The sequence below is a fragment of the Pseudophryne corroboree genome, chromosome 10 (assembly GCF_028390025.1).
Source record: "Pseudophryne corroboree isolate aPseCor3 chromosome 10, aPseCor3.hap2, whole genome shotgun sequence".
In the NCBI taxonomy this organism is placed as follows: Eukaryota; Metazoa; Chordata; class Amphibia; order Anura; family Myobatrachidae; genus Pseudophryne; species Pseudophryne corroboree.
Window position 1 is genome coordinate 9,997,852 of NC_086453.1, and position 15,137 is coordinate 10,012,988.

Here is a 15,137-nt window from a genome sequence, read left to right on the forward strand (position 1 = left end):
GGGGGGGGGGTTAATTTTTGGCACCCCCCAGGACAGTTAGGGTTAGGCTGCGGGGAGGGGGAGTTAGGTTTAGGCACCCTTAGGTAGGGTTAGGGTTGGGCTGCAAGGGAGGGATGGTTGGGTTTAGGCTGTGGGAAGGGGGGAGGGGTTATGTTTAGGCATCACTGGGGAGGGTTACGGTTCGGCTGCGGGGTGGGGGGAGGGTGTTTAAGTTTCAGGCTGCGGAACGGGAGGGTTAAAGGGGTACTTCGGAGGGTAAGTAAATAACTACCAAAAAATTATCTGGATTAGGGAGTCGGGGATTATTAGCATGCAGTATTTTGCAGATTTCCCAAGTGGACCGCAGATCATCAATGTCGGAACGGCAGAACGGAGAATCTGGCTGTAGATGTATGGCCGGCCTAACTCAGCAGTTACCATACTAAGTCCTTAAGGCAACCTTAGGCTAGAGCCACATATAGCGGCCAAGCGGGTCCCGGCCGGGAGGGAGGTTTTGTGTGCACACGGTTCCTGTTCTGCGGGATGCAGCAGAACAGGATACGGACAATGACACAGGATTTCGATGGAACACAGTGCGGGACAGAACTGCCGCATATGTGTGGGCGCCTGCATAGGCGGCAATGTGCAGTCTCCTTCCAGGCCAAGCGGGTCCCGCTTACCTGCTATGTGTGGCCCAGTCCAGGTTTAAAGAATTTCCATACTTAAGCACAGGTGACTTAATTACTTCAGTTAGTTTAATTATATCTGTGCACAAGCATGGATATCCCTGAGGACAGCGTTTGGGAAGCCTCTGTTCTAAGTGGATGAGCGATTCCATTAATGCAAAACTTTGTGATCTTACTTTTTTTATTTAATAGTTTTATACGTCACACAGAATGCAAACATATGGAAGCCTGTACTGGTGCCGGACCTTTGTTTAGAAGCCATAGGTAGGGCACGTTGTACCAGGTGGTGCTTAAAACGTGGTGCCCCTCTATAAATACATACGGGTTCAGGTGGAAGAGTCACAGTGTTTATTCCTGCTGCTTATAACCACTTTCTAGGAACTGTTTTTTTATAGTTTATACCTGACCTGTAACGATAGTTTTTTATGTACACTTCCCCTAAATATTTTCACTTCTCCTTTTGGTTTTCCTGAATTAACAGTATACTGTAAACATTAAAAAAAAATTAAAAAAAATTGTATTGTAACATCAAAGGCGAGATTCATATTAAAAGCATTATTGTTTAAAAACGTATAGAAGTTAGCTAAGGTGCCACAGCATCCTCTTCAAACAAATATCGTCAATGTATCTTGACCCAGACACTAGGTCATATGGAACGCTGTTTCCAGTCCAAATGGAACGCTGTTCCCACAATCCCATAAATGAGCATAACTTGGGGTGAAGCTAGTGCCCATCGCTGTGCCCTCTTGTTGAATATAAAAATTATCTTTAAATAGAAAATACTTTAAAAGCTTGAAAGGAATTCCCTTTTTCATTAATATTTTATATTTTCACTATTACTTTCAGCAAGGAGGGCATCAGTAGCCTCCTCTCCCTGGTCATATTCTATGATGATACACATATATAAACGCCCCAGTTAGGTGACTTAATAGTTCCATTCCTCTTTTCCACTACATGTACTTTTACACCAGTTTGAAACAATTGCCCTTTAAATTATAGCAATTACAGGACATATTTTGGCACCAGTTTACCGAAACTCACACCAAGTGTTTTTTTTCCCCCTGGTAAAGTCCCACAATGAGCACACAGGTCCAGGGACCGTGTTATACTTCTGCAATCTGACCCGGTGGAATTAATCATTACTGTAAGATAAACTGTGTGTGATAAACACAAGCTGTGACCTGTCAGCTGGCCGAGAACTGAGGAAACTATCAATCTACTTCCTCAAACTAAACTACAACTCATGCTGAGAACTGATGGGGGAAAGCTGGATGTCACAAGAGACAGAGGCTATGTAAGTACATTTGTAAGCTCTCACGAGCAGGGCGCACCAAACCTTTGTGTTCAGCCGGCGTAGCTTATTTGAGTATTATGACCGCTGATGCAGCAATGTTTATGAACCTTGCAGCTCTTGCTCTGCAATGTTCTGTACTGTAAGTCTCCATTTTGTTGTTTTTCTTGTCTTGTTCAAACTGTTTCTCTTTATGTACTTGGTAAGGCGCTGCAGACACCTTGGGGCGCCATATAAATAAAGTATAATACTAATAATAATAATAATAATAATAATAATAATCCTTTATTTATATTTCCCTTTAAAGGGATAGACTATTGGGGAAAATGACTTTATACCATTCTGATATTACATATAACTCAACATGGCAATCACATGTATGACTGACCTACGACAAAAGATGCTTCAAATATTAATCAGAAATTAATCGTTTTTCATGTTTCTCGCTCTGGTTCAGTTAGCGCCAGCAATCTGCCGTTACTGACCACTCCCGCGGGTGGCACTTGCTCACCAGACACTAGGCGATTGCACATTGGGTGCAGGAGAGTAACTACTGCCACCGCCAGTCCTTTCCTGCGGCGCCTGGATCTGCTTATTCCTGTAGCAGCTTTGCTGGGGACAATGGCTGGTTCCTCCTGAACATAGGGTCAGCACTGCAAGGTGACAGGCAGACTATCGATTCAGAACACTGGGCTCCACACCGAAGAGCCAAGGACCGGATGAGAGTGTCAGTATAGCCAGTGTGGGAGAGGGGGTAGCTACACTGAGCCAAGTAATAAGAAATACATCTGGCTGGGCCAGTGGACAATTAATCTCTGCTTCTGTGAGGGGCCGTTAGCATTTTGTGGGCGTGTCGCAGCCTGCGTACGCAAGCGTCAGGTCACAGACGCAGTCAGTGGAGGTCTCTGTACAAATCCCGGCAGCTGCATCAGTAGATATTGTTGCAGATGCACTGCACCCAAATACGCAGTTGTGAATGCAACGGTGTCCACCACCTTATCAGGTTCTCAACTGCTGCAGGGTAACACAAGACAAGGTGAAAGACAGGTAGCGGCCCCAGGAAGCCATATCCATACCTAATGCAGAGGAGCCGGTATCGTCATACACTGTCTGCATTTACAATATACACTGGGCGCGCTGCTACATCTATCCAATGCGTTACTTACCCCCATGTCCGTGTGGGTACAGGAGGATCCAGCGGCACAAACGTTTTGCAATCACGCATGATAATGGAGTCAGAGGAGCAGGGAGCAGATTCTTTGGAAATTTAGCTTCAGGCTCTAGAACCAGAATTGCAGCTCATCGTTGCAGGAACAGAACAAGGCTGTGCAATCAGGGATCGCAGCTTCTTACGGGCCCCCAGCCAGTGAGGCGCGGTGAGGTGAAGGGCTGGGGAGGCACCGGCTGGCATCAGAGACAGATTTACACACACACACACACACACACACATATAGGATTTGGTGGCGAGTTACGCATACAAAAATGATTAGAATGATGATAGGTATTAATAAGTGCATGTCCCATAACTCCACTAACAGGAGGCAGCATCTACGTACGATGTGACGGTAAGTAATGACACACCACCAGTGGTCCTGAGCTGGCATACTGGGCGATTAGCATAGGACAATGCGCAGGAATTGCCTCCTGAAGGTAGACCGCTTAATACAAACAGCAATGAAACGTTGGGATGGCAGATAATGTATGAGAATGAATCGCTGTTCCATCACATGCCCTCTGCGCATAAACCAACAACGCGTACCAGGGTTCTCCCTCCAGCTATCAAATCCGCCACAATCACGGTGATTATGTAAAAGGAAAACTGTAGAAAGCAGAAAATGAGTTATAGTCAGGAACAGCACAAGTGCCTCAAGGCAACCAACCTACAGGATCAGTAGATTGATGTGCCAGTGCGGTAGAGAGAGGGTAAGTATATGGTAACTCACAGACAGGCAGCAACAGTCCCCGTATTACACTACAGAGGTCCTATAACATGGTGCATTATAAGGACAATTAGCGACCATTCCCAGCCGTACATAAAGCAGAACGGAGCAGACGCCGTGGGAGAATAATGTAATCACATACTGGTTTCACAGTAAATCAGTGGCTCTCGGTCATTTCCAACCTGGGTACCCCTGGCAGCCCATTTCTGCACCCCTATACATACATATGTTACGCGTACCCCTATACATAAATATACGTTACACGTACACCTATACGTTACACGTACCTATATATATATATATATATATATATATATATATATATATATATATATATATATACACACACACACACTACACGTACCCCTATACATATATATACGTTACACGTACCCCTATAAATATATATACACGTTACACGCACCCCTATACATGCACGTTTTGTGTACTCCTATACATACATATACGTTATGTGTGTGTGTGTGTATATATATATATATATATATATATATATAATAAGAATTTACTTACCGATAATTCTATTTCTCGGAGTCCGTAGTGGATGCTGGGGTTCCTGAAAGGACCATGGGGAATAGCGGCTCCGCAGGAGACAGGGCACAAAAAGTAAAGCTTTAGGATCAGGTGGTGTGCACTGGCTCCTCCCCCTATGACCCTCCTCCAAGCCTCAGTTAGGATACTGTGCCCGGACGAGCGTACACAATAAGGAAGGATTTTGAATCCCGGGTAAGACTCATACCAGCCACACCAATCACACTGTACAACCTGTGATCTGAACCCAGTTAACAGTATGATAACAGCGGAGCCTCTGAAAAGATGGCTCACAACAATAATAACCCGATTTTTGTAACTATGTACAAGTATTGCAGATAATCCGCACTTGGGATGGGCGCCCAGCATCCACTACGGACTCCGAGAAATAGAATTATCGGTAAGTAAATTCTTATTTTCTCTATCGTCCTAGTGGATGCTGGGGTTCCTGAAAGGACCATGGGGATTATACCAAAGCTCCCAAACGGGCGGGAGAGTGCGGATGACTCTGCAGCACCGAATGAGAAAACTCCAGGTCCTCCTTAGCCAGGGTATCAAATTTGTAGGATTTTACAAACGTGTTTGCCCCTGACTAAATAGCCGCTCGGCAAAGTTGTAAAGCCGAGACCCCTCGGGCAGCCGCCCAAGATGAGCCCACCTTCCTTGTGGAATGGGCATTTACATATTTTGGCTGTGGCAGGCCTGCCACAGAATGTGCAAGCTGAATTGTATTACACATCCAACTAGCAATAGTCTGCTTAGAAGCAAGAGCACCCAGTTTGTTGGGTGCATACAGGATAACAGCAAGTCAGTTTTCCTGACTCCAGCCGTCCTGGAACCTATACTTTCAGGGCCCTGACAACATCCAGCAACTTGGAGTCCTCCAAGTCCCCAGTAGGCGCAAGGCACCACAATAAGCTGGTTCAGGTGAAACACTGACACCACCTTAGGGAGAGAACTGGGGACGAGTCCGCAGCTCTGCCCTGTCCAAATGGACAAACAGATATGGGCTTTTTTGAGAAAAAAAAACCCACCAATTTGACACTCGCCTGGCCCAGGCCAGGGCCAAGAGCATGGTCACTTTTCATGTGAGATGCTTCAAATCCACAGATTTGACTGGTTTTAAACCAATGTGATTTGAGGAATCCCAGAACTACGTTGAGATCCCACAGTGCCACTGGAGGCACAAAAGGGGGTTGTATATGCAATACTCCCTTGACAAACTTCTGGACTTCAGGAACTGAAGCCAATTTTTTCTGGAAGAAAATCGACAGGGCCGAAATTTGAACCTTAATGGGCCCCAATTTGAGGCCCATAGACACTCCTGTTTGCAGGAAATGCAGGAATCGACCGAGTTGAAATTTCTTCGTGGGGCCTTCCTGGCCTCACACCACGCAACATATTTTCGCCACATGTGGTGATAATGTTGTGCGGTCACCTCCTTCCTGGCTTTGACCAGGGTAGGAATGACCTCTTCCGGAATGCCTTTTTCCCTTAGGATCCGGCGTTCAACCGCCATGCCGTCAAACGCAGCTGCGGTAAGTCTTGGAACAGACATGGTACTTGCTGAAGCAAGTCCCTTCTTAGCGGCAGAGGCCATAAGTCCTCTGTGAGCATCTCTTGAAGTTCCGGGTACCAAGTCCTTCTTGGCCAATCCGGAGCCATGAGTATAGTTCTTACTCCTCTACGTCTTATAATTCTCAGTACCTTAGGTATGAGAAGCAGAGGAGGGAACACATACACCGACTGGTACACCCACGGTGTTACCAGAACGTCCACAGCTATTGCCTGAGGGTCTCTTGACCTGGCGCAATACCTGTCCCGTTTTTTGTTCAGACGGGACGCCATCATGTCCACCTTTGGTATTTCCCAACGGTTCACAATCATGTGGAAAAACTTCCCGATGAAGTTTCCACTCTCCCGGGTGGAGGTCGTGCCTGCTGAGGAAGTCTGCTTCCCAGTTTCCACTCCCGGAATGAAACACTGCTGACAGTGCTATCACATGATTTTCCGCCCAGCGAAAAGTCCTTGCAGTTTTTGCCATTGCCCTCCTGCTTCTTGTGCCGCCCTGTCTGTTTACGTGGGCGACTGCCGTGATGTTTTTCCCACTGGATCAATACCGGCTGACCTTGAAGCAGAGGTCTTGCTAAGCTTAGAGCATTATAAATTTACCCTTAGCTCCAGTATATTTATGTGGAGAAAAGTCTCCAGACTTGATCACACTCCCTGGAAATTTTTTCCTTGTGTGACTGCTCCCCAGCCTCTCGGGCTGGCCTCCGTGGTCACCAGCATCCAATCCTGAATGCCGAATCTGCGGCCCTCTAGAAGATGAGCACTCTGTAACCACCACAGGAGAGACACCCTTGTCCTTGGATATAGGGTTATCCGCTGATGCATCTGAAGATGCGATCCGGACCATTTGTCCAGCAGATCCCACTGAAAAGTTCTTGCGTGAAATCTGCCGAATGGAATTGCTTCGTAGGAAGCCACCATTTTTACCAGGACCCTTGTGCAATGATGCACTGACACTTTTCCTGGTTTTAGGAGGTTCTTGACTAGCTCGGATAACTCCCTGGCTTTCTCTTCCGGGAGAAACACCTTTTTCTGGACTGTGTCCAGAATCATCCCTAGGCACCGCAGACGTGTCGTCAGGATCAGCTGCGATTTTGGAATATTTAGAATCCATCCGTGCTGTTGTGGCAGTATCCGAGATAGTGCTACTCCGACCTCCAACTGTTCCCTGGACTTTGCCCTTATCAGGAGATCGTCCAAGTAAGGGGTAATTAAGACGCCTTTTCTTCGAAGAAGAATCATCATTTCGGCCATTACCTTGGTAAAGACCCGGGGTGCCGTGGACAATCCAAACGGCAGCGTCTGAAACTGACAGTGACAGTTCTATACCACGAACCTGAGGTACCCTTAGTGAGAAGGGCAAATTTGGGACATGGAGGTAAGCATCCCTGATGTCCCGGGACACTATATAGTCCCCTTCTTCCTGGTTCGTTATCACTGCTCTGAGTGACTCCATCTTGATTTGAACCTTTGTAAGTGTTCAAATTTTTTTAGATTTAGAATAGGTCTCACCTAGCCTTCTGGCTTCAGTACCACAATATAGTGTGGAATAATACCCCTTTCCTTGTTGTAGGAGGGGTATTGGTAAAGCAGACTTCAGGAGCCTGCGAGGGGGAAACGTTTCGACATTCCAATCTGTACCCCTGGGATACTACTTGTAGGATCCAGGGGTCCTGTACGGTCCCAGCGTCATGCTGAGAGCTTGGCAGAAGCGGTGGAAGGCTTCTGTTCCTGGGAATGGGCTGCCTGCTGCAGTCTTCTTCCCTTTCCTCTATCCCTGGGCAAATATGACTCTTATAGGGACGAAAGGACTGAGGCTGAAAAGACGGTGTCTTTTTCTGCAGAGATGTGACTTAGGGTAAAAACGGTGGATTTTCCAGCAGTTGCCGTGGCCACCAGGTCCGATGGACCGACCCCAAATAACTCCTCTTCCTTTATACGGCAATACACCTTTGTGCCGTTTGGAATCTGCATCACCTGACCACTGTCGTGTCCATAAACATCTTCTGGCAGATATGGACATCGCACTTACTCTTGATGCCAGAGTGCAAATATCCCTCTGTGCATCTCGCATATATAAAAATGCATCCTTTAAATGCTCTATAGTCAATAAAATACTGTCCCTGTCAAGGGTATCAATATTTTTAGTCAGGGAATCCGACCAAGCCACCCCAGCTCTGCAGATCCAGGCTGAGGCGATCGCTGGTCGCAGTATAACACCAGTATGTGTGTATATACTTTTATATGATATTTTCCAGCCTCCTGTCAGCTGGCTCCTTGAGGACGGCCCTATCTATAGACGGTACCGCCACTTGTTTTGATAAGCGTGTGAGCGCCTTATCCACCCTAAGGGGTGTTTCCCAACGCGCCCTAACTTCTGGCGGGAAAGGGTATACCGCCAATAATTTTCTATCGGGGGGAACCCACGCATCATCACACACTTCATTTAATTTATCTGATTCAGGAAAAACTACAGGTAGTTTTTTCACATCCCACATAATACCCTCTTTTGTGGTACTTGTAGTATCAGAAATATGTAACACCTCCTTCATTGCCCTTAACGTGTGGCCCTAATAAGGAATACGTTTGTTTATTCACCGTCGACACTGGATTCAGTGTCCGTGTCTGTGTCTGTGTCGACCGACTAAGGTAAACGGGCGTTTTAAAAACCCCTGACGGTGTTTTTGAGACGTCTGGACCGGTACTAATTGTTTGTCGGCCGTCTCATGTCGTCAACCGACCTTGCAGCGTGTTGACATTATCACGTAATTCCCTAAATAAGCCATCCATTCCGGTGTCGACTCCCTAGAGAGTGACATCACCATTACAGGCAATTGCTCCGCCTCCTCACCAACATCGTCCTCATACATGTCGACACACACGTACCGACACACAGCACACACACAGGGAATGCTCTGATAGAGGACAGGACCCACTAGCCCTTTGGAGAGACAGAGGGAGAGTTTGCCAGCACACACCAAAAAACGCTATAATTATATAGGGACAACCTTATATAAGTGTTTTCCCTTATAGCATCTTTTTATATATTTCTAACGCCAAATTAGTGCCCCCCCTCTCTGTTTTAACCCTGTTTCTGTAGTGCAGTGCAGGGGAGAGCCTGGGAGCCTTCCCTCCAGCCTTTCTGTGAGGGAAAATGGCGCTGTGTGCTGAGGAGATAGGCCCCGCCCCTTTTTCGGCGGGCTCGTCTCCCGCTCTTCAACGGATTCTGGCAGGGGTTAAATATCTCCATATAGCCCCCGGAGGCTATATGTGAGGTATTTTTTGCCAAAAAATAGGTTTACATTGCCTCCCAGGGCGCCCCCCTCCCAGCGCCCTGCACCCTCAGTGACTGCCGTGTGAAGTGTGCTGAGAGCAATGGCGCACAGCTGCAGTGCTGTGCGCTACCTTAAGAAGACTGAGGAGTCTTCTGCCGCCGATTCTGGACCTTCTTCTCTTTTCAGCATCTGCAAGGGGGCCGGCGGCGAGGCTCCGGTGACCATCCAGGCTGTACCTGTGATCGTCCCTCTGGAGCTAATGTCCAGTAGCCAAAGAAGCCAATCCATCCTGCACGCAGGTGAGTTCACTTCTTCTCCCCTAAGTCCCTCGTTGCAGTGATCCTGTTGCCAGCAGGACTCACTGTAAAATAAAAAACCTAAGCTAAACTTTTCTAAGCAGCTCTTTAGGAGAGCCACCTAGATTGCACCCTTCTCGGCCGGGCACAAAAATCTAACTGAGGCTTGGAGGAGGGTCATAGGGGGAGGAGCCAGTGCACACCACCTGATCCTAAAGCTTTACTTTTTGTGCCCTGTCTCCTGCGGAGCCGCTATTCCCCATGGTCCTTTCAGGAACCCCAGCATCCACTAGGACGATAGAGAAATATATATATATATATATATATATACACACACACACACACACACACACACACACTGCTCAAAAAAATAAAGGGAACACTAAAATAACACATCCTAGATCTGAATGAATGAAATATTCGTATTAAATACTTTGTTCTTTACATAGATGAATGTGCTGACAACAAAATCACACAAATTATCAATGGAAATCAAATTTATTAACCCATGGAGCTCTGGATTTGGAGTCACCCTCAAAATGAAAGTGGAAAAACACACTACAGGCTGATCCAACTTTGATGTAATGTCCTTAAAACAAGTCAAAATGAAGCTAGTGTGTGTGTGGCCTCCACGTGCCTGTATGACCTCCCTACAACCCACACAAGTGGCTCAGGTAGTGCAGCTCATCCAGGATGACACATCAATGCGAGCTGTGGCAAGAAGGTTTGCTGTGTCGGTCAGCGTAGTGTCCAGAGCATGGAGGCGCTACCAGGAGACAGGCCAGTACATCAGGAGACGTGGAGGAGGCCGTAGAAGGGCAACAACCCAGCAGCAGGACCGCTACCTCTGCCTTTGTGCAAGGAGGAACAGGAGGAGCACTGCCAGAGCCCAGGAAAATGACCTCCAGCAAGCCACAAATGTGCATGTGTCTACTCAAACGATCAGAAACAGACTCCATGAGGGTGGTATGAGGGCCCGACGTCCACAGGTGGGGTTGTGCTTACAGCCCAACACCGTGCAGGACGTTTGGCATTTGCCAGAGAACACCAAGATTGCCAAATTTGCCACTGGCGCCCTGTGCTCTTCACAGATGAAAGCAGGTTCTCACTGAGCACATGTGACAGACGTGACAGAGTCTGGAGACGCCAAGGAGAACGTTCTGCTGCCTGCAACATCCTCCAGCATGACCGGTTTGGCAGTGGGTCAGTAATGGTGTGGGGTGGCATTTCTTTGGGGGGCCGCACAGCCCTCCATGTGCTCGCCAGAGGTAGCCTGACTGCCATTAGGTACCGAGATGAGATCCTCAGGCCCCTTGTGAGACCATATGCTGGTGCGGTTGGCCCTGGGTTCCTCCTAATGCAAGACAATGCTAGACCTCATGTGGCTGGAGTGTGTCAGCAGTTCCTGCAAGACGAAGGCATTGATGCTATGGACTGGCCCGCCCGTTCCCCAGACCTGAATCCAATTGAGCACATCTGGGAGATCATGTCTCGCTCCATCCACCAACGCCACGTTGCACCACGGACTGTCCAGGAGTTGGCGGATGCTTTAGTCCAGGTCTGGGAGGAGATCCCTCAGGAGACCATCCGCCACCTCATCAGGAGCATGCCCAGGCGTTGTAGGGAGGTCATACAGGCACGAGGAGGCCACAGACACTACTGAGCCTCATTTTGACTTGTTTTAAGGACATTACATCAAAGTTGTGTTTTTCCACTTTAATTTTGAGGGCGACTCCAAATCCAGACCTCCATGGGTTAATAAATTTGATTTCCATTGATAATTTTTGTGTGATTTTGTTGTCAGCACATTCAACTATGTAAAGAACAAAGTATTTAATAAGAATATTTCATTCATTCAGATCTAGGATGTGTTATTTTAGTGTTCCCTTTATTTGTTTGAGCAGTGTACACACACACACACACACACACACACATATATATACATACATACATACACACATATATACACACACATCTGGATAAACTGGTATTTTTTTCATACTATCACTCGTGTTTCTTCTTAATGTTTAAGTTACTAATATCCCTTTCCCACCAAAACGCCGGATCTGACCCAGGTCACTGAACATGGGGGCTAATTCAGACTGGATGGCGGCAGCGGTCGCAGTCTGAATCCCTTTGTGGAGTGCGCACCCAGGAGCCCAGTTACATGCTAAAAGCATCTCAGGACTGCGATCGCCTCTGCCTGATTGACAGGCAGAGGCGGTCGCGGGCGTGCCAATGGCGTTAGAACGCCGTTGACGGGGTACAGTCCAGACCGTTGCGGGGGCGGGCCCCGGTGGCTGCGTGACATCACATGCAGCCACTGTGACCTGGGACGCGGCGAGTAGAGGTCTGCCAGCACGCATAAGCTGCGCTGGCAGGGATCTACTCAGCGGGTGCAAAAGCATTGCTGATGTGCGATGCTTTTGCACCCTTGCGGGGAAGGGGGGGGGGGGCAGACATGTGGGGCGGACTGGGCACCCCCCCCCCCATGTCTTCGAAAATGATGGTACTGTAGATATTGCCGGGTCTTCCCTCTGCCAGTGCCATCTCCAGGCGCCAATGATCTGGCTCGCCATATACTTTTAGCGTGACCCGGGTACTGTTCACACCGCAGGCTCCCTAGCTCAGTGCAGGGTTCTCACTAGTAGCTACCAGGGTAAAGCGGCGCCGGTACACCCTTTCACACCAAACTTGGACCTGGGTAGCCGCGGCAATAACCCGGGATATAAGATTGGTGGGGAAGGGGTGTACAGCGGTGGGCACCAGCAGCTATCCTATAACAGGATTATTCATTTACAATCTTAGAGATCAAAGTAATGTTTTATTGAACCTTTACTACCACCTGTATTTACTACAATACAAAGACATATGGGTGAGATATGGTGCTGGAACCTCAACCCTCTTCTTTTCTATGGCCCCATACAGTGCCAATCCCCCGTTACAGCACCACACAGTGCCAGTCCCCCCCCATACAGCACCCCAGTGCCAGTCCCCCCCATACAGCACCCCACAGTGCCAGTCCCCCCCCCCCATACAGCACCACACAGTGCCAGTCCCTCCATACAGCACCACACAGTGCCAGTCCCCCCATACAGCACCACACAGTGCCAGTCCTCCCCATACAGCACCACACAGTGCCAGTCCCCCCAATACAGCACCACACAGTGCCAGTCCTCCCCATACAGCACCACACAGTGCCAGTCCCCCCCATACAGCACCACACAGTGCCAGCCCCCCCATACAGCACCACACAGTGCCAGTCCCCCCCCATATAGCACCACACAGTGCCAGTCCCCCCCATACAGCACCACACACTGCCAGTCCCCCCCATACAGCACCCCACAGTGCCAGTCCCCCCCCCCCATACAGCACCACACAGTGCCAGTCCCCCCATACAGCACCACACAGTGCCAGTCCCCCCATACAGCACCACACAGTGCCAGTCCCCCCCCATACAGCACCACACAGTGCCAATCCCCCCCATACAGCACCACACAGTGCCAGTCCCCCCATACAGCACCACACAGTGCCAGACCCCCCATACAGCACCACACAGTGCCAGTCCCCCCCATACAGCACCACACAGTGCCAGTCCCCCCCATACAGCACCACACAGTGCCAGACCTCCCATACAGCACCACACAGTGCCAGTCCCCCCCATACAGCACCACACAGTGCCAGTCCCCCCCATACAGCACCACACACTGCCAGTCCCCCCCATACAGCATCACACAGTGCCAGTCCCCCCCATACAGCATCACAGTGCCAGTCCCCTCCATACAGCACCACACAGTGCCAGTCCCCCCATACAGCATCACACAGTGCCAGTCCCCCCCCATACAGCACCACACAGTGCCAGTCCCCCCCATACAGCACCACACAGTGCCAGTCCCCCCCCCATACAGCACCACACAGTGCCAGTCTCCCCCATACAGCACCACACAGTGCCAGTCCCCCCAATACAGCACCACACAGTGCCAGTCCTCCCCATACAGCACCACACAGTGCCAGTCCCCCCATACAGCACCACACAGTGCCAGACCTCCCATACAGCACCACACAGTGCCAGTCCCCCCATACAGCACCACACAGTGCCAGTCCCCCCCATACAGCACCACACAGTGCCAATCCCCCCCATACAGCACCACACAGTGCCAGTCCCCCCATACAGCACCACACAGTGCCAGACCCCCCCATACAGCACCACACAGTGCCAGTCCCCCCCATACAGCACCACACAGTGCCAGTCCCCCCCATACAGCACCACACAGTGCCAGACCTCCCATACAGCACCACACAGTGCCAGTCCCCCCCATACAGCACCACACAGTGCCAGTCCCCCCCATACAGCACCACACACTGCCAGTCCCCCCCATACAGCATCACACAGTGCCAGTCCCCCCCATACAGCATCACACAGTGCCAGTCCCCTCCATACAGCACCACACAGTGCCAGTCCCCCCATACAGCACCACACAGTGCCAGTCCCCCCCATACAGCACCACACAGTGCCAGTCCCCCCCCCCCATACAGCACCACACAGTGCCAGTCTCCCCCATACAGCACCACACAGTGCCAGTCCCCCCCATACAGCACCACACAGTGCCAGTCCCCCCCCCCCCATACAGCACCACACAGTGCCCAGCTCCGAGCTTTCTATGACAGTTGCTCCCTCTGCCCAGCAGCCTCCTGTGTGCCCCTGCCATGTATGTGACCAGTCTGCCAGTAACAGGAATGACCAACAACCACGTACATCCTATATATACACCCGCCACCCCAGCGCATTGTATCCCGGGTAATCGTAACCCCAAATCTCACCCGTATCCATCGTGCGATCTCCGGCAGCAGCAGCAGCAGCAGCCGCCTCTCATCCCTGCTCCACTGCCCGGGCACAGCGCAGCCGCGGAGGATGCCGGGACTTGTAGTTCCTCCCACTGCCCTCCCCCCTGCACACTGACTGACAGAGACACACACACTGCCCCCTGCACACTGACTGACAGACACACACACACTGCCCCCTGCACACTGACTGACAGACACACACACACACACACACACACACACACACACACACACACTGCCCCTTGCACACTGACTGAGACACACACACTGCCCTCTGCACACTGACAGAGACACACACTAACACCACACACTGCCCTCCTCCCCTGCACACTGACACACGGTCACACACACACTGACACCACACTGCCCTCCCCACACACACTGACTGAGACACACACACTAACACTGCCCCCCCTGCACACTGACTGACAGACACACACACACACACTGACCCCGGCACACTGACACACGGTCACACACACACTGACACCACACACTGGCCTCCCCAAACACACTGAGAGAGACACACACACTAACACCACATACTGCTCCCCTGCACACTGACACACAGTCACACACACACACTGAAGCCACACACTGCCCCCCTGCACACTGACTGACAGAGACACACTAACACCACACACTGCCCTCCCTCCCTGCACACTGACACACGGTCACACACACTGACACCAGACTGCCCTCCC

The 15,137-nt window shown here is 50.0% G+C and overlaps 1 protein-coding gene across 1 annotated transcript in view; it reads right to left on the reverse strand.

Annotated features, from left to right (window-relative positions):
• The window catches only part of ATP13A2 (ATPase cation transporting 13A2), a 125,069-nt gene extending 110,454 nt beyond the window's left edge, over positions 1 to 14,615 (reverse strand). The window contains 1 exon segment of the mRNA XM_063942101.1: positions 14,410 to 14,615. Coding sequence (XP_063798171.1) covers positions 14,410 to 14,419 — 10 coding nt within the window. The 5' untranslated portion in view covers positions 14,420 to 14,615.
• Positions 14,616 to 15,137: the final 522 nt, after the last annotated feature.